The sequence below is a fragment of the Xenopus laevis genome, chromosome 6L (genome assembly GCF_017654675.1).
Source record: "Xenopus laevis strain J_2021 chromosome 6L, Xenopus_laevis_v10.1, whole genome shotgun sequence".
Classification (NCBI taxonomy): Eukaryota; Metazoa; Chordata; class Amphibia; order Anura; family Pipidae; genus Xenopus; species Xenopus laevis.
In genome coordinates this window covers 42,593,524-42,612,131 of record NC_054381.1, presented here as the reverse complement: position 1 = coordinate 42,612,131, position 18,608 = coordinate 42,593,524, and the positions used below count along the sequence as shown (strand labels likewise).

Genomic DNA, 18,608 nt, shown 5'->3' with positions numbered 1-18,608 from the left:
GATGTTAATTTGCGCAATACACTATTTTTCTGCCAAAAAACTCATCAGACTCTTTGTTTTAATTAAAATTATTTAAAATTTATTTTCTGGTATTTTTAAATTAATTGTAAACTTTACAATTATAGAAAATTGAGAAAAAAAATATTTCTAATAAAGTAAAGTATTCAAATTCTTAAAAGGATTAAATAAACACAATAATTGTTCATTTTTTTAAATCAATATTTTCTTGAATGTGGAGATTTCGTTTTTCAGTCTTCACTCTTTCAGGTGTTTTTGTGGATCCTCGGGGGACTGGGCTTCTCATTTGAACATCCAATCCCTGTAAGCTCCCTGTATATGAATAGGTATCACTGAGCCTAATAGCTGATCAGAGGGTAACAGTGTTATCATGTGCCTGCAGGTGACAGTTGTTGGTTCCTCAGGGGACTCTACATCAGTGGATCCTTCCCTCTTGCATATCCAGTCGCCTTTTAGGCTTTTGGGCCATTTTAGAGTCAGGTTCTGAATAGAAGTAAAAAGTAATGATGAGCCCTATACATTTATATATTTATTTATATATATATAGCACAGAAATATCTGAGTTATTTTACTGACCTGAAATTCCATGGAATAAGTTGGCATATAGAGGAGAAGCCCAAACATTCCTGCCCACTCCAATGTTGCAAGTGCCGTTCTCTATTAAAAAAGGTAAAAAACAAAAACGTATTTTATTAGAATGATTATTAAGGGTTGGGTCGTATATGGGTTTTTATTTATGGCACAAGTGGCGTTCAGCCATACAAGATCAAGCAATAACAGGTCTGTGATGGGACATTTTTTCTTTTCCTAGGACAGTAGGAGTTCTATAACCATATAAGGGATCAGGCTGCTGCCAAGTGCTTTATACATATCATGGAACCCAAGGTGGCTCCTTATCAACCTCAGTACAATAGGGAGACATTATTTGTTATAATACACAAGTTTTACATAAAATGTAAATGTAAAATAACATACCAAATAGTGTGGATTGCAGCTCGTCAGTATGCTACAAGTCGTCAGTGATGTTGTAACTAAAAGATGGAAAAGTACATTGTTAACACACAGACAGGGAGCAAGACAATACTAGGATGGAATGCATAAATTTAAGAAATTCTCATTAAGGGGCAGATTTATCAAAGGTGGAGGTGAATTTTTGAATGAAAAAAAATTCAAATTTCAAGCTATTTTTTGTGTCCTTCGACTAGGGAACAGTCCAAATTCGATTTGAATTTGAAAATTGAAATATCGAAATGTATCATGTACTGTCTCTTTAAAAATTTGACATCGACCATTCACCATCCAAAACCTGCCAAATTGCTGTTTTAGCCTATTGGGGACCTCCTAGAACCCATTTGCAGTCAATTGGTGGTGGACATTGAAAAATTTAAATTTTTTTTGGGGAAAACTTCAAGTCGAATTCGATCCCTTCCATTCATACAATTCGAATTTGGACGAATATGGACCTATTTGATCGAAAACTGACCTATTCAACCAAAAAAAAACTTTGACTTAATTTCGGTTGCTCTTTTTGAATTCGAATTTCTAAGCTTTTTCAATTTGAAATTGACCCTTGATAAATATGCCCCTAAATGTTGGTAGAGATTCAAAAATGACTGTGCATCAAGTTGGAATACTAGAATGTAATACTAATTATATGGCAGGGGTGTTCATACTTACGTGCTATCATTGGGATAACAGTGATCACACAAGCAAAGAACCGGTAGTAAACCATCCTTCGGCTTTTTCCGCTGGGCTGGAGTATGGCGTACAGTATACATTGTACGATGTTGTATACGCATCCCGTGCCAAATCCTACAAATGCTCCTGTAAGGTGACCAGTTTCTGAATCCTTCCCCTACAACAGAGACACAGAAATCAGTTCCCTAATTTTGAGTTTCAATATGAAATTTAGAAAAATAGGAACAGGTTTTATTTACCCTAACATAACCAGCCAGGAGAAAGCCGGCACAGGATAGGAGTCCAAGGCATAATATGAGTCTATTGTAGACACCTGTGACTTTGGGTCGGTACAGCTTGATGAATTTATAGTTCAGGAGCTTTATAGCAACATCTGAAAATAAAAATACATTTTATTAGTTTATGGGTTAATTAGCAAACTATTTGACTTTATTTATTGAACGCAAAAATATTACACATTGCCTAATAATATATGAAATGCTGTTAGTGTCACTTACCTAGAATGCTGGAAATTGTTCCTGTTATCCTACTAACAGCCATCTCTGGTAGTTTCGTTGCTAAGTCACTATAAGATAAATAGAAATCATGTTATTAGTTGGTTTCCTGGCTGCTATCCAGCCCAAGTATATTCCATATAGGTAAAGAACATAGAATTACCTTATAAATGGCAGCAAGTGTATGTGTCCCTGAGTCAGAGCTGCAGTATAAGCCACTAGCAGGCCAATGGTAGTCCAAACCACTAAAATTATTGGTATTAAGGCTAATCCTGTTAAGCAGTTTTTCTTCATATTCATATTAAAAAGATAAAAATTATGAATAAATGATAAATAGAAAGTAAATAGAAGTAAATAGAAATAGAAGTAAATAGAAATAAAAACAGTGACGGAGAAGTGAAGTCAAAGCTATCATTCGCCGCACTATGTCAGATGTGATTCTGTTTGTCAACACCTTGATTCTTGTCATTGTGATGTCACAGACAAACATCATGTGACTGATCTGAGTGGGTGATGTCATTACATTGTGATGTCACAAACGTATGTCATGTGACTGTGATCTGAGTTGGCAGCATCTACACATGGTGATGTCACTAGCTGTGCCTTACCCATTGTTAACCCTTGGTGTACCATCAACCTTTTGTGTGGGAGAATCCTTGAGGGATACACACCAGGCAGAGAGTTGCAGTTCAAACATGACTTTATTTTCAAGGCCTCCAGTTGAGCAGCAGCACTTTCACAGCTTTCCACATATGACATTTTCAGTAACTGCGCACTGCCTAGTGGCCAACCTAAACATCTGTATTAACCATTACTTAAGCATTTATATTAAACAATTAACATTCTACCCTATTACATCTCACCCTCCTGAAAACCAGACATGTCCTAGTGTCTGCCAATTAAACTATTACTCTACATTAAGACAATCTCGCCACCTAAAACTTGCTGAGATTTTTAATTTTTCTTTTTGAAACCTTGAGCCCAAAGAAATGAATGCTAACATGGACAAAAATGTTGCACTTAATGACCTTATTAGTTCAAATTACTTGCATCTCCTTTCACTTAAATGGGTGGTTCACCTTCAAGTTAACTTTTAGTATGTCATAGAATGGCCATTTCTCCAAAGAACTAGCATTGGATAAAATAAGCTTTTTCTTGACGTCGAAAATTAGTAAATAGGCCTCCGAGGATATTTGTATTTGTATCTGTTAATGGAAGGAAGGTGCCATATTGATCATTGTGCTGAAGCAAAATGGTGTTGCTTGAGCCATAACGAAAACAAACGATATAACCATTCCTACTCAGATGTGTTAATAAAAATGAACAGAGAGTTGATGTTCTGTGTGTACATTACACTGTGTCCTGTAATTGTGGGGGCCTATTTATCAAACGTTGAATTTTTATGTTTTTTAAACCACGATTAAACAAACTAACTCTAAAACTATGAATGTTGTGACATTATTAAAAAATCTTTAAAAAATGTATGAACATAAAATTACATTGAACGACGAGCTAAAAATCCGAATACCTTGAAAACCTCAAAAAATTCTAGTTTTTCGGACAATTCCTACTGGGAAAAAAAATCCAAAAACCTCCAAAAGTCCAAATTACAAAGTGGTCTAAAAGGATCAGCACAGCTCCCATTGACTTCTATAGGGCATTGACAACTTTCACCTGTCAAAGTTTTGTTTTAGTGGTTTTCATGGTTTTTACACCAAGGGGCTGAATTTTGAATTTGAAATTTTTTTTAAAAAAAAAAATCAGTTTTTTTGCAGGTGAATAATCTGTATTCATTCTAATTTGTCCGAATTTGAATTGTACAAATCAAAGTAATAGTGCATTCGAATAGGCTAAAACAGCAATTTGGCAATTTGTAGATGGTGAATTTTTAAAGAGACAGTACATGATAAATTTAGATATTTGAATTTTCAAAATTTTTTCAAATTCAAATCGAATTTGGACTATTCCCTAGTCGAAGTAGAGAAAATTTGCTTGAAATTTGCATTTTTTAAATTCAAATTTGTTAAATTTGAATTTTCACTTCGACCTTTGATAAATCTGCCCCTTACTAAATGTCCATATTTTAGAGCCTTTTTTAAAATCATAAAAAACAAATTTTTGAAAAAAAAAATCAAATTCCAATTTTAGTAAATGGGCCCCTTAGTGTTAAGCTATTTTATTAGATCCATCTCTCTCACGAATTTGATGGAGGCAATTGCCAAATTGTATAGATATTATAAAGGTTTATGGTGGAAATAAAATAGCTAATGGAAATTTCTTAGGTTGGGGTTCCTCTGCATAGTTAGTAAACTTGTGACAGATAATGTGATAGAGAAATTGCGCATGGAAAGTGTGAAAATACTTTTTTTTACTTAAAATTATTTAAAATATATTTTCTCGTGTTTTAAAATTAATCGTATTGTATTAATTAATTATAAACTTTTCAATTCTAGAAAATAGAGAAATAAAAATATTTCTAATGAAATAAAATATTCAATTTTGTAAAATTAACACAAAGTATGAACAGTGGCTGTAAAAAACATTAAGGCATTAATAACAGGGTCTAGACTTAGTAAATATTGTAGATAATACAGAAGAAATGTATCTTATAACTTTATATCATTTAGAACAGTTTACAGAGTTGGTGACCCGGAGCTGTTTAAATGACCAGTAACATAAAAAAAATTTATGTCAGGTCTTTTAAGAAAAACAAAGAAGGTCAAAAATTAAAATTTTAACTTCAATATTAGAAAAACTAAACTGTCACAAATAGAAAGTAAGGTCTTTATTTCTGGTGAATAGGGTTGGGCGAATGTGACCCGTTTCATTTCGACAAAAATTCGCCGTCAGCGAAATGTCGCCGATGCCCATTAATGTCTATGGGCGTCAAATCGCGCGTAGAAATTTTCTTTGACGCAAGTCTTTTTATTCTGACGCACAACAACCTACAAGTCTATGGGCGTCATTTTTTTTTTGGCGAAACAAGGCGAAAAAATTCGCCCATCCCCACTGGTGAACTATCTGAAAGCAAGTGAATTGAAAAAGGTTTTAGAAGGTGAACAACCCCTTGAAAGTGAACGTAAACTTTCCATAACAGAGCTCATTAGCCATGGGTTACTTATATGTTACATCTCTAAGGCTACTTGATAAATATCAAGGAAGCTGCAGCCCAGCAATATAATGAATTGATTCTTCAAGGAACACTTTTTTTGAACAGTCTCAATCAGGTCTTTAGGGTTAGAGGTCATAAAATTAGATCAGAAAACCAAGAATAACTGTGTCAAGCTACTTAAGGGCCAACATCTCTGATCAGGCTTTACAGATATACGATTTGATATAATATTAATAATAATTTAAACTGCCCATTTCTCTTTTTTTCTTCCCTATTAATAACATTAGCATCAAGTATCTCTATAGGCAGAAATATATGTCTCTTAACATCATGTAACAACATGGATCCAAAGGCATGCGAGTGCATTGCATCTGACCGTGGCGGTCCTGCAGCTATGTAAGAATACAGGTGATTGCCACAGATTTAATCACACATTTAACACAAACACACAAGGCATATATTTAATTGTGTGACAGTCACAAACCAAACACAAGGGAGGGCTAAGTATTACTTCCCTATGTCAGAAGAAATAGACCTAATGTCATTTAAAATATTTAAGATTTTAGTAAATGCTATTTGCAACAGAAAATAATGTCCATAATGTCACATATATCCCAGAGCATATTTTTGCATTTGGGAGACATTTCAGTGTCCATACTCTTTAATAGACAGGTAATGAAGAGGCCACCACTAGGCCTGAGCAATTTTGTTTTCACGTTTCTTTAATGCATGCTGCTGTTAGTAATTGCGTTTTTGCGCCCAGGGGGTTTCCTTCTCCTTTAAGTATGGTGTAGAGAGAGATATTTTGAGACAATTTGCCATTGGTATTCAATTTTTATTTGTGGTTTTGAGTTAATTAGCTTTTTACTTCCAGTTTGTAATTTCTAGGGTCCAAAGTACCCGAGCAACTATGCACTGATTTGAAGAGATGGATATGAATAGGAGAGGGCCTAAAAAGAAAGATGAGTAATAAAAAGTAGCAACAACAATAAAGTGATAGCCTTGCAGAGCATTTGTTTTTAGATGGGGGTCAGTGACTAGCTAGAAAGCTAGAAAGAGTCCGAAGAAGAAGGGAAATAATTCAAAAACGACAAAAAGAAAAAAATGAAGGCCCAGTTGCTTAGAATGAACCATTTTATAACATACTAAAAGTTAACTTAAAGGTGCTGTTCACCTTTAAATTAACTGTTAGTATGATGTAGAAAGTGATATTCTGAGATAATTACAATTGGGACTCATTTTTTATACTTGTGATTTTGACTTATTTGGCTTTTTATTCAGCAGCTCTCCGGTTTGCAGTTTCCGTAATCTGGTTGCTAGGGTACAAATTACCCTAGCAACCACACACTGATTTGACTAAGAGACTGGACTATAAAGAGGAGAGACCTGAATAGAAAGATGAGTAATAAAAAGTAGCAATAGATATAAATATGTCAGTGACCCCCATCTGAAAAAGTCAGAAGAAGAAGAAATATCATTTAAAAACTATACAAAATAAATGATGAAGACCAATTGTAAAGCTGCTTAGAACTGGCCAGTCAACAACACACTAAGGGGCAGATTTATCAAGGGTCGAATTTCAAAGTACAAAAAACTCCGAAATTCGACCATCGAATTAAAAAACTTTGAATCCAAATATCGAATTCAACGTTTTTTCAACAAATTTGGCAATCCTGCGGTCGAATAAAAATCGAACGATTCGAACGATTTTAGCGATTGAACAAAGGATTTTTATTCGATGTGTAAAGACTTAGAAAAATGTTGTAGAAGGTCCCCATAGGCTAACATAGCACTTCGGCAGGTTTAATTTGGCGAAGTATTGAAGTCAAAGTTTTTTTAAAGAGACAGTACTTTGATTATCGAATGGTCGAATATTTTTTTAAAGAGACAGTACTTTGATTATCGAATGGTCGAATATTCAAACGATTTTTACTTCGCGTCGAAGTAAATTCGAAGTCGTAGTATCCTATTCGATTGTTGAAAAAATTACTTTGAATTTCGAATTTTTTTACTTTGAAAATTCCCTCGAATTCACTTCGAACCTTAGTAAATCTGCCCCTAAAAGTTAACCTAAGGGGAAACCACCCCTTTAAAGGTGACACAACTGCAGGAAAGAAACATCATGATTTGTAAGTATCTAACTGCCAATGTGTTGTCTGGCACCAAAATCCTCAGTGTCAAAGACAACATTTAGGATCAATGTATACCAGCTAAGGACGAGGTTACAAATCAGTCAAAAGTTATAGTGAACTTTTTTGTGTTATTCAAATTTTTTGCTTTTTTAGATATCTGAATCTGTCTCTATATATACAGTATTATAAAGAATCTTCTATAAGATGCATTATAATGATGATTGGAGCAATGTGTATGTCATCTAGAAGATCACTGAAGAGATCTATTTAGCATATTTTGACATTTGTTATTAAAGTATCTGGAAACTCCATAATTTTTTCTGACCGGACAAGATGTATGTAAATCTATTTGACATCTATTACAACCATGTAGCAATATGGCTGAGGTTCTGTTAATACAATTTGGCAGCATACAACTACAATGGATTCCTAGAGGAATGTTTTTGTCTTGCATCAAGGAAAACATCCATAGCAGCCTTTCCCTTTGTGACATCACTGTTTACTTTAGTGTCTTGGTATCTCAGATTTTACAGAAAGTGTTCATTGTGGTATATGCTTAGAGCATGATGTGTTTATGTTTCTGCTCTGCAAATTGCTATTTAAACCAATAGCTGGTTGTTAGGCACATGATGGGCAGTGATTCAAATAACAGCTAGCAGAGAGCCTGATCAAAGAGCTAAGCAATGTAAGCTGACATATAATGAACTTTCATTTTTATAACTAGATAAAAATTATTGTCAGGATATGAAATGATTCCATTAATTAGCAGCGTATATTTTCCTTCAAATATATATGGGCTTCACAGAACATCTTCTAATTCTAAAATCCTAGACTTCTCAGTCAAGTGTAAAATTGTTCAAATCAAAATGTAAAGGGGTTATTTTAAAGGAGAACTAAACTGTAAAAATGGATATGGCTAAAAATGCCATATTTTATATACTGCACAGCCAAAAGTTTCAGCTTCTCAATAGAAGCAATGATCCAGGACTTCAAACTTGTCACAGGGGGTCACCATCTTGGAAAGTGTCTGTGACACTCACATGCTCAGTGGGCTCTGAGCAGCTGTTGAGAAGCTAAACTTATGGGTTGTCGCAAATTATCAAGCAGGAAATTAGGTTGGCCTATAAAATACCCTGATGCTACAGGACTGATTATTAAATTCTGATGCTAGTTGCACTGGTTTCTGTGCTGCCATATAGTAATTATCTGTATTCATTACTAATCAGCCTTATACTGTAACATTTCTATTCTATGGGTCCTGTATATTGTGAGTGGGTCCCTAAGCTCAGTAAGTGACAGCAGCACAGAGCATGTGCAGTGAATCAGCAGAAAAGAAGATGGGGAGCTACTGGGGCATCTTTGGAGACAAAGATCTTTACTGCTAAAGGGATGTGGTTACCTTGGGCTGGTACAGAACCACAAAACATAATGTACAACATTTGTAGCTACTTCTTTAGTTAAGCTTTATTTCTCCTTTAATAGTACAATCTATATCACCAGCAAGAGCACAATATAGTGGTGGCTAGGTGCATGTTGGCTTTAACCAGTAGTGGCCAGACAATATTTCCAAGCAAAAACATCTATGGATACTAAATTAAACAATGGTGCAAGATGTCTCTGATAGTTTCTTTATTCACTTCAAGGGGTTGTTCACCTTGAAGTTAACTTTTTGTATGATTTAGAGAGTGATAATCAGAGACAATTCGCAAATGGTTTCCATTATTAATTGTTTGTGAGTTATTTAGCTTTTTATTCAGCAGCTCTCCAGTTTGCAATTTCAGCTATCTGGTTTCTAGGGTCCAAATTATCCTAGCAACCATCCATTGATTTGAATAAGAGACTGGAATATGAATAGGAGAGGCCTGAACAGAAAGATGAGTAATTTAAAGTAGCAATAACAATACATTTGTAGCCTTACCGAGCATTTCTTTTTGCAGATGGGGTCAGTCACCCCCAATTTGAAAGCTGAAAAGAAGAAAAGGAGAAATAATTCAGAAACTATAAAAAATAAATAATGAAGACCAATTGAAAAGTTGCTTATAATTGGTCATTCTTTAATATACTAAAAGTTAACTTAAAGGTGACCCACCCCTTTATGTGAAAAACATAGTTAGCTAGAGTTCAGGCACAATACTGCTCAGGTGATAAACTTATAGAAGTATTATCACACAAATTAGGACAAGTGTGGTCACTTTTCATTCCGGGGGGTGTTAGTGCTTGGGCAGTCATTTTGTATCCCTGAGGAAGATACAAAGGTGCACATTTACTAAGGGTCGAATTTCAAAGTGCTAAAAATTCGACCATCAATTGAAAAAATTCGATAGTCACATTTTTTTTAATTAAATTTAGCAGTTTTCGATCTAATTAAAATCGTTCGATCGATTATAGAAATCGATTTGAACAATTTAATCAATCTTCGAACGATTTTCAAAAAAACAACTTCAACTTCTAGGAGGTCCCCATAGGCTAACATAGCAATTTGGCAGGTTTAAGGTGGCGAAGTGTCGAAGTTTTTTAAAGAGACGGTACTTCGATTTTCGAAAGGTCGAATATTCAAAGTTTTTCCAATTTGAGTCGAAGTCGAATTTGGTCTATTGGTGGTCGAAGTACCCAAAAATTACTTCAAAATTCGAAGTTTTTGAATTTCGAAAATTCACTTCAAATTCACTTCGACCCTTAATAAATGTGCCCCAAAATGTTGTGAATACCGCACACTGTTTGCACTGTATAAGTTATACAAGATTTTAATGGACTGAAATAACTGGAATGTCTATTTGGTTGCCTCTATTGCCTTGGAGATGTTGCTTCTACTGTATGGTATATGCCGAAATGGCAGAAAAATGTACAGTGTCCCAGGTACGATTGTGTTCACGGTCCTTTTGCCGGCTTTTACTTGTAAAAATCACAATACCTATAAAAGAAGCAAGCGCTGAAATGCCTCTGGTCCACTGCCTTGTGCCTGATTAGGACTTTATTAAGTTGGCAACAATGGTTATTACCAACTGTGATCTGTGCTGTGCCTATAGCTGCTGGCTGCTGTGCATTTGAAGAGCCCATTTGTGTGCAATTTACTAACGGATGCTAAACTGTGTGACTCTGTTATCTGGTACCCATATTTGAATCTGAGTGTATAGTAACAATTATGTTTGAATTCTGGAAAGGACTGCATTGTGGGTATAACACAAATTCAGCTTTGCACTTTATAAATGAGCCCTTGTGTTTCCATCCATAGTGTATATTTTTCTACTGTTTAATTTAAAATATTGTTCAGCAATATTAGACCACATATGTTTGGTAGAAAAACTGCACAGTATAAGATGTAACCCAATATATTTCCTGTCTTAATCTCTAAAAATCAGAATAATTTGCAGTGCTAGTGCCTTTTTCTTTTACATGGATGTCAAAAGAATCTTAATTTCAGCTAATGCAGTAATATGACACATTCTTCTGAGAGGAAACCTGGTTCCAAAGAAAACTGCACGCTGCTTTGATAATATTGCCACTGAAATATGAAGTTCTCCCAATCAGACTGCCATTATTCATTATTTTGCCACAAATCCAATAGACCAGAAAATTTTAAAAGACAATATTCCTCCAAAAAAAATTTTTGTCAGATTTAAAGAGTATACACGGTATGCTAATGGGAATAATATGCGTCGGGAATTTTGGCCAAGCTTGCAGTCAAGATTGACATTTCATCTTTCTATCACATAGCTAATATCAGATTTTTCCGCATTGTATACTCTTTAATGTCATAAGTTATGCTTTGTTAATGTTATGGCTCTAAATCGTTTTCAAGTAAAAATCTATTTTAATAGATTTCAACCCATGACCCTGTACATTACACCCAAGTTCATGGATGGATGGGGTGTAGTGGGCCAACTTGGGCATGGGGTCCATTAGTGGTGCAGAATACCATGGTGTCAGGGTATTGCAGCAGACGGATAAATAAAGACATGCATGGGGGAAATTTACTAACCTGCAAAAATTCACCAGCAGAAGGTTCGCTACACTTCGCCAAGCAAAAATTCGCTCAGACAACGCTAATTTACTAAAATGTGAAATTGCGTCCACGGAGACGATGGCTGGTGAATTTTAGCTAGCGTTACATTGGCAATCAAAGAGAAGATGTGCTAGGGTTAGATTATGCCTAGGGCAACTTCGTTAGAGGTCTTCGCTCCGGCTAATTTGCATACGGCGGGAAATTATCAATTTTAATGGACGTATATGTTGCAGCAAATACATTACATTACACAAGTCCACTTAATAAAGAAAATAGAGTTGTTATAATGCTCTACACATGAGTCCACTGTATAGTTTATGTTCCATATGTTAGAAAATGTAGGGGGGAACCCGGTTATCCAAAAAACATTTTTAAGGACTTTTGCAGCCTATCACTCTGAACTTGGTTCACCTGGTTTGAGCTGGCGAAGACAAGTCTGACAAAAGTGGTAACGTTCAGTAAAATCCACATCTTAGTGAATTTGCGGAGTTACGTCCATTCGCCAGAGCGCCTGGAGTTAGAATGCAAAGCAACACTAGTGACGCCTGTGCCCATTAGTAAATCAGCGAAGTTACAAAATGATGTCGCCAGCGTTAGTCACTTCACCCTTTAGTAAATGTGCCCCATGGGCTACTGAAGGAATACCCAGTGCACAGGTTTGTAATCCCAGGATCACTTGCTCGGTGGCATTAGGCTAGGGTTAGAATTAGTTAAAATAAAATGTTGTGGTGGTTAAATGTTTTGAGTACATTATCTGTTAATAAATCTTGCTGCAGCCATTATTTTCCAATGAATTTTTCTGTTTTATTGATAGTAATCATGGGGTAAGGGTCTTGTGGCTGGGAGGTGATATGGTGTAAATGGAGAAGTTGGCTGCTGTCCTATCAGACTGCAAAACATAACTATCAGAATGCAGATTTACATGAAAACAATCTTCCCACCAGTCTGCTGTCAGTAATAGAACTTCTAAAAGCATAGAATATAGGAACAGACAACAGGAACAAACCAGCCTATGGTAAAAGATGGCAAAAACGAGATTGGGTGATAAATGTAGACATATAAGAGAATTATAAGAGGCAGGAATTAAAAGAAAAAGAATAACAGCAACTCATTTGCAATTCTGTTATAAAATATCACAACTAGTGATAACACAGACAGATTGGAGGTTGTTTATAAGCCAGGATATGAAGGTCATACAGCACATAAGTATCCTGATGGGAAGTCTAGCAATAGAAACAGAATTAATATGATAGATGTTATCCAAGTGGATAATCCTGTTGGGGGCCATATATTTAACTCTCCATTTGTTACCCAGTATTTTAGTTGAGTGATTCGCATTCATAATATTTTCAAGACATGCTGGAGACTAATTAAAATGATAGTGTTATGATAAAATCTTATTTAAAGAAAAATATAAAATATGCTTCTCCATCTATGTTGCAGATTTTATAAATTCTTCTTTCCAGATAATCCATCTATGCCCAAAGATTAGGTTCTTCCAACTGAATTGTTGTCCAATTCATTATCCTAAATCGACACAGTCATTGTTTAATTTAGAAAGTGATGTTTCACAGGGTTGGAAATATGAATGCCCCAAACACAACTTTTTGGGGTTCAGCCAAATCCTGAATACTTCACACAGGATTTGGCCAAATACTGAACCCAATCTGAATTCTGTTGTGTGGCAAAGAACTGATATATGTGTGCCCGAACAGATAGGTACATCTTTAACATTTTGTAGATTTCTTATTTGGTTTGGCTAGGTTCTTGGATGAGATTCTGTTTTCTTGCCTCAGTTTCCTCAAATTGTGAAAAAAAACACAACCTCAAATTTTAATAAATTTGCCTCTTAGTTTTAGTTTATTTTCATACTTTACAAAACATTCAGACCACAGTGGACACAGTAGTTCCTATTGACCATCTGTGTCAAAGTCATCATTGGTCTGGCCAGTCCTGCACTCACTTTCATCTGATTCTTTAAGAATTCTTCTATTTCATTATACATTTTTCAAATGGACTAAATCTTATCTGCAACTTTGCAAGGTTAAAATGATTGCTCTTTTGTATTGGCCACCACTGGGATCACCTGACTGTAGTTAGAAAAGATGGGAGATGTACCTGTATAAACTATAGCAAAAATGACAGTTGTGCTCAGCACTAAACAATTTTAAGTTATTAAGTGGAGGTGCAAAACTCATACAGACAGAAAAATCCTTTGTCTGCACTATCCCATATCAATATATTTAGGACATTGAGGCATTTGTGCATAAAGCTACCAAAAAAATGCCTTCCCCTTTAAACAAAACAGGGATTGTTGGTCCATATATTGCAATATATTTATGCTGGACAACTACATCAATGTCATCCCTGATCTGGCCAGTCCTACACTTATCTGACTAATTATAAGGATTCTTCTGTATTTCTATAGGAACTATACATGGAGGATCAGATTTGTGGCAAGGCCACAAAGGCCTGGGCCTAGGGCGGCAGAAATTCAGGGCCAGCATGCCGCCCAGCCGCATTAAAGACAGTTGTGCTTATTATTATATTATTACTGTATATGTGAAGGGGAGAGAGAGAGAGAGAGAGACGCAGAGGGGGAATTGGAAGCGGAGGGGAAAGCAGAAGGGTAGGGGGACGCAGACGGAGAAGGGGATGCGGAGGTGATGGGGATGCCTACATGGAGAGGGGTGATGAGCAGAGACGGCCTAGGGTGCCCCATTTGTAAATCCGGGCCTGGACACATGCATAGTGTTAAACTATAATACATTATTAAAGTCTGCACCATCTTTAAAATACAGGTATGGGACCTTTTATCCAGAATGCTTGAGACGTGGGGTTTTCCGGATTAGGATCTCCATGCCTTAAGTCTATTAGAAAATTATTTAAACATTGCATAAACCCAATGGGCTGGTTTTGCTTCCCTTAAGGATTAATATATCTTTGTTGGAATCAAGTACAATGTACTCAGGGAAAAAGGAAATTCTAATTATTTGAATAAAATGGAGTCTATGGGAGACGGCCTTCCCGTAATTTGGAGCTTTCTGGATAACAGGTTTCCAGATAGCAGATCCCATACATTCCTATAATACAGTCTTTTTTTGTTGTTTGTACAAATAGAAATTGCTGGTAAACTTTATGGTATGCAAAAACATACAAGTCCTTATTTTTTAAGAAAGGTGTAATGCCCTAAAAGGCAGACTAACATGTCGTAAAATATGTGGTTCTGCCTTTTGTGGGGAGGGTATCTGATTTTTTTGTGTCCTTCAACTTCATGACAGAGCTCCATGACATTTTTTCTTCAAGTTCACTTCACCTATAGCTGGCTTGGACAGTTCTAGTAGGGCAGACATTTGATAAACTCTCTTGTTGGAAAGTTGACATTTCACTTAATCAAAAGATTTGTGAAACTATGGGAAAATTCACAAAATGGTAAAATATCCACAAATGCATTTGAGCAGGAAAACTGCATCTTTTCAGTTTAAACAATATACAAAAACATGAATTTTGGTGTAAACCTGTACTGGGCAAAACAGTTTACATATGATTAATATAGAATGGATATGTAGGGGTGTTGCTGGCACCCAGGCTTAGATTGATCAATAGAAGTTCTCCTACAATTTTTAACTAATATAGAACCATCATTTTAGGTTATAGGCCAATCAAAAGTTGTAAGCAATCTCTTCCTATACCTATCATCAGAATTGTACTCTCAGTATCAGAACCAGTGGCCCACAACTCAAAGCAAGATCAGTTACCTTCTCTAGGAAAGTTTCCCTAACATTTACTACACTTCTGCTTTGGAGATGTCTGTGACTGATTAAACAATGTGACCAAAAAGAATAAGAACACTTACCAAAAACACAGAATTTTAAAACAACATAAATATATATACAATCTATTTCTCTAATGAGACAAATAGCACTATACTGTTTAAGGTTTGTGTAAAAATGAAATGGTTGTAAAACAAAGGGGGTACGTTATAAAATTGCTTTGATGACTTGGAAGAGCGCATTAACTGCAAGGTTCTCCATTTGCACAGAACTATTTAGGTCAGTTAGATCCGCCCTTTCATGGGACTCTGGTTAACCTTAAACGGTTTAAGCAGATTGAGATGTAAGGTTATACAGCCAAGATGCACCCTTATCTGCTGATGTTCCTACATGATGTCTCCATAAACAAGCAGTACAGATGACCAAATGGCTCTCTTCTTAAGTAGTATGGATGCTAATGTTATTGTTAGAGGATGCAAAATGTCCTGTACTATATAAAATGTAATTGCACTATACATTTCTCGGTAATGGCAGTAATTTAGCTACTTAGGAACTAACACCATAGATTAATACAGATGACTTTCCTCGCCATTTTATAAATCCAGGTCAAAATATCACTGTTGTTGGCACACATGGTCTATATGTTTTCCCAGTGTCGGACTGGCCCGGCGGGATACCGGGAAAAAACCCGGTGGGCCCCGACCCTCGTGGGCCCCCGCCGGGCCAGAACCCTTCAGTAGATATTTCCAATCGGAAAAAAAAAAACTTTTTTTTCTCGCGATGCGCAGCGCCGCCTGCTGCTGCGCATGCGTGCCGAGCGGTGTCGATGTTGCGCATGCGCGCCGAACCCCCCAGTCCGACCCTGTGTTTTCCTGAGTAAGAACTTAATCTAAGTTTGTAAGTTGGAAAGTTTCATTTTGTGTAATCAAGTTCTAGTTTACCGTGATTGCTAAATTATTTCTAAATTGAAGACATATGTCTGAGCACTAGGCTGACCATATTATTCCAACATGGTGTCTATTAGATTCTGTCCATTGGGGCTGACCTAATTATTTGTCCATTCCTTATGCCGTTGTGAGGAAAGAGCTATTAATATAAAGACTTTTAAAAATGAATATGCCTCGTTATCATATACTTCCCATCCACAATATCTTAGCCTTACATTGCAACTGAAACACATATGTTCTCATTTTCGTACCTAAGAATTTCCATTAAGCACAACATAACCTTGCATTGTTGTGTATCCTGAATCATTTCAGGCTTGTTAATTACACATCGGATGATTACCGTACCATATGCTACTCAATTTTAATTTCTTTGACCTCTATATTTTGCTAAAAATGTCATTAGAGACTTTGCCCCAAAGCCCTTCTGCACAGCAAAGTGAATTATGTTAAACTGAAAAATTAGTTTAAGAGCAATTATAACTTGTGAATGTGATTCCTAAATGAGTAATTCATTTCTAAGTGTTTTAATATTGTTTCATAGAGTCTTTTCTTCATGCCTTTTTCTCTGTTGTTTAACGCTGTTCCTTTCTACCTTTCTTTAATGGCCTGCCAAAGAATATTTCTGAGGGCCTGCTTCTAACTTCATTGAGGCCAACACAACTGTACTCATTCTTGGTTTATGTATATTGCAGTATTATTCTGTAGGAAGCTTGGCTAACCAAGTAGCACCCACGACTCCTTTTTTAAACAGTTATTAAGCCTTTCCTCTTATGTCTTCTTTAAAACAGTATTTCCCAAACTGTGAGGCTAGACACCATTGTCTCACTTGCTTTTCTGCTGAAGTTGCTTCCTGTGCTTTTTCATAGACTGTATCTCTTCTCTATTATTTGGAATGCCTGGGACCTGGGTACATTTCTGTAATTTTAATCACAATACCTTAAGTCTGCTAAAACATTTAAACATGAAATAACCCAATAGAATTGTTCTGACATTAAAAAATATGGATTCATGCAGCCTAGTTCCCATCAAGTACAAGGTACTACATAGTAACATAAGTTAGGTTAACACGTCCACAAGTTCGATCATTTAGATCTATATATAAACCAGCCTAACTGCTAGATGATTCAGAGGAATCATCAACTTCTACTATGAACTCTCTTTCATAACTCTGTATTCCATAATTTGCTTAAAAGCCACCCAACCCCTTCTTTATTATCTTATGTATCAGCCAGTATGACTTATTCAGGGAGAGAATTCCACATCTTCACAGCTCTCACTGTAAAAACTCCCTTCCGATTATTTAGGCGGAGCCTCCTTTCTTTGAATCTGAATGGGTGCCCACGTGTCAGCTGGAAAGACCCAGGTCCGGACTGAGAATTAAAATAGGCCCTGGCATTTCAGGTACACAGAGGCCCAATAAGCCCACACAGAGGCCCAAACAGCCCCCACCAGCCCACTAAATACTGACTTTCTATGGCACCTTATAACAGCCCCTCTGGCATTTGCCAGAACCCACAGATTGCCAGTCTGGGCCTGGAAAGACCTACTGGTAAATAAAGCATTAGAGAGATTATTGTACGTTCCCCTTTTATATTTATACATATTTATCATATCCTCCATTAAGTGCCTTTTCTCTAGCGTGAACAACCCCAACTTGGCCAGTCTTTCCTTATAGCTGAGATTTTCCATAACTTTTACCAGCTTAGTTGCTCTTCTCGGGACTGTCTCTAATTCAATAATGTCCAGTTTGAGTGCTGGAGACCAAAACTGCTACATTCTACATGGGGCCTTACCAGTGCTCTGTACAGTGGAAGAATAACCCCTCCTCCTCTGAATCTATGCCCCTTTTAATACAGCTTCAATACCTTGTTTGCCCTTGAAGCTGTTGACTGGAATTGCTTGCTACAGCCAAGTTATTATGTACAAGGACTCCAAGGTTCATTATTGATTTGTCTAGTAAAGTCCCATTAAGGGTATAAGTGGCATGCATATTTTTACATCCCATGTGCATGACTTTATATTTATCAACAATGAATCTCATCTGCCACTTAGCAGTTTATCAAGATCCTGTGGCAAGGATGTTGCATCTTGGATGGAATTAATTGGGCTGGATAGTTTTGTGTCATCTGCAAACACTGATACATTACTTAAAAGACCTTCCCCTAAGTCATTAATGAACAAGTTCCATAAAATTGGGCCCAATACAGAGCCCTGAGAGACCCCACTAAGAACATTACTCCAAGTATATAATGTCCCATTAACAACCACCCTCTGTACTCGATCCTGTAGCCAGTTTCCTTTCCATGTGCAAATGACTTCATTAAGCCCCACAGCCCTTAGTTTAGAAAGCAGGCTTTCATGGGGCATAATATCAAATGCTTTGGCAAAATCCAAATAGATCACATCTACTGCCCCCCAGCTGTTCAGCATC

At 36.3% G+C, this 18,608-nt stretch overlaps 1 protein-coding gene across 1 annotated transcript in view; it reads right to left on the bottom strand.

The window, feature by feature from the left end:
- Positions 1 to 223: 223 nt before the first annotated feature.
- The window catches only part of LOC108718638, a 36,473-nt gene continuing 18,088 nt past the window's right edge, over positions 224 to 18,608 (bottom strand). The window contains exons 2-8 of the mRNA XM_041565611.1: positions 2,819 to 2,865; positions 2,214 to 2,281; positions 1,956 to 2,089; positions 1,696 to 1,873; positions 994 to 1,049; positions 595 to 675; positions 224 to 501 (exon numbers count right to left, since the gene is read on the bottom strand). Of these exons, the coding sequence (XP_041421545.1) occupies positions 301 to 501; positions 595 to 675; positions 994 to 1,049; positions 1,696 to 1,873; positions 1,956 to 2,089; positions 2,214 to 2,281; positions 2,819 to 2,865 (765 nt within the window). The 3' untranslated portion in view covers positions 224 to 300. The remainder of the gene's footprint in view (positions 502 to 594; positions 676 to 993; positions 1,050 to 1,695; positions 1,874 to 1,955; positions 2,090 to 2,213; positions 2,282 to 2,818; positions 2,866 to 18,608) is intronic.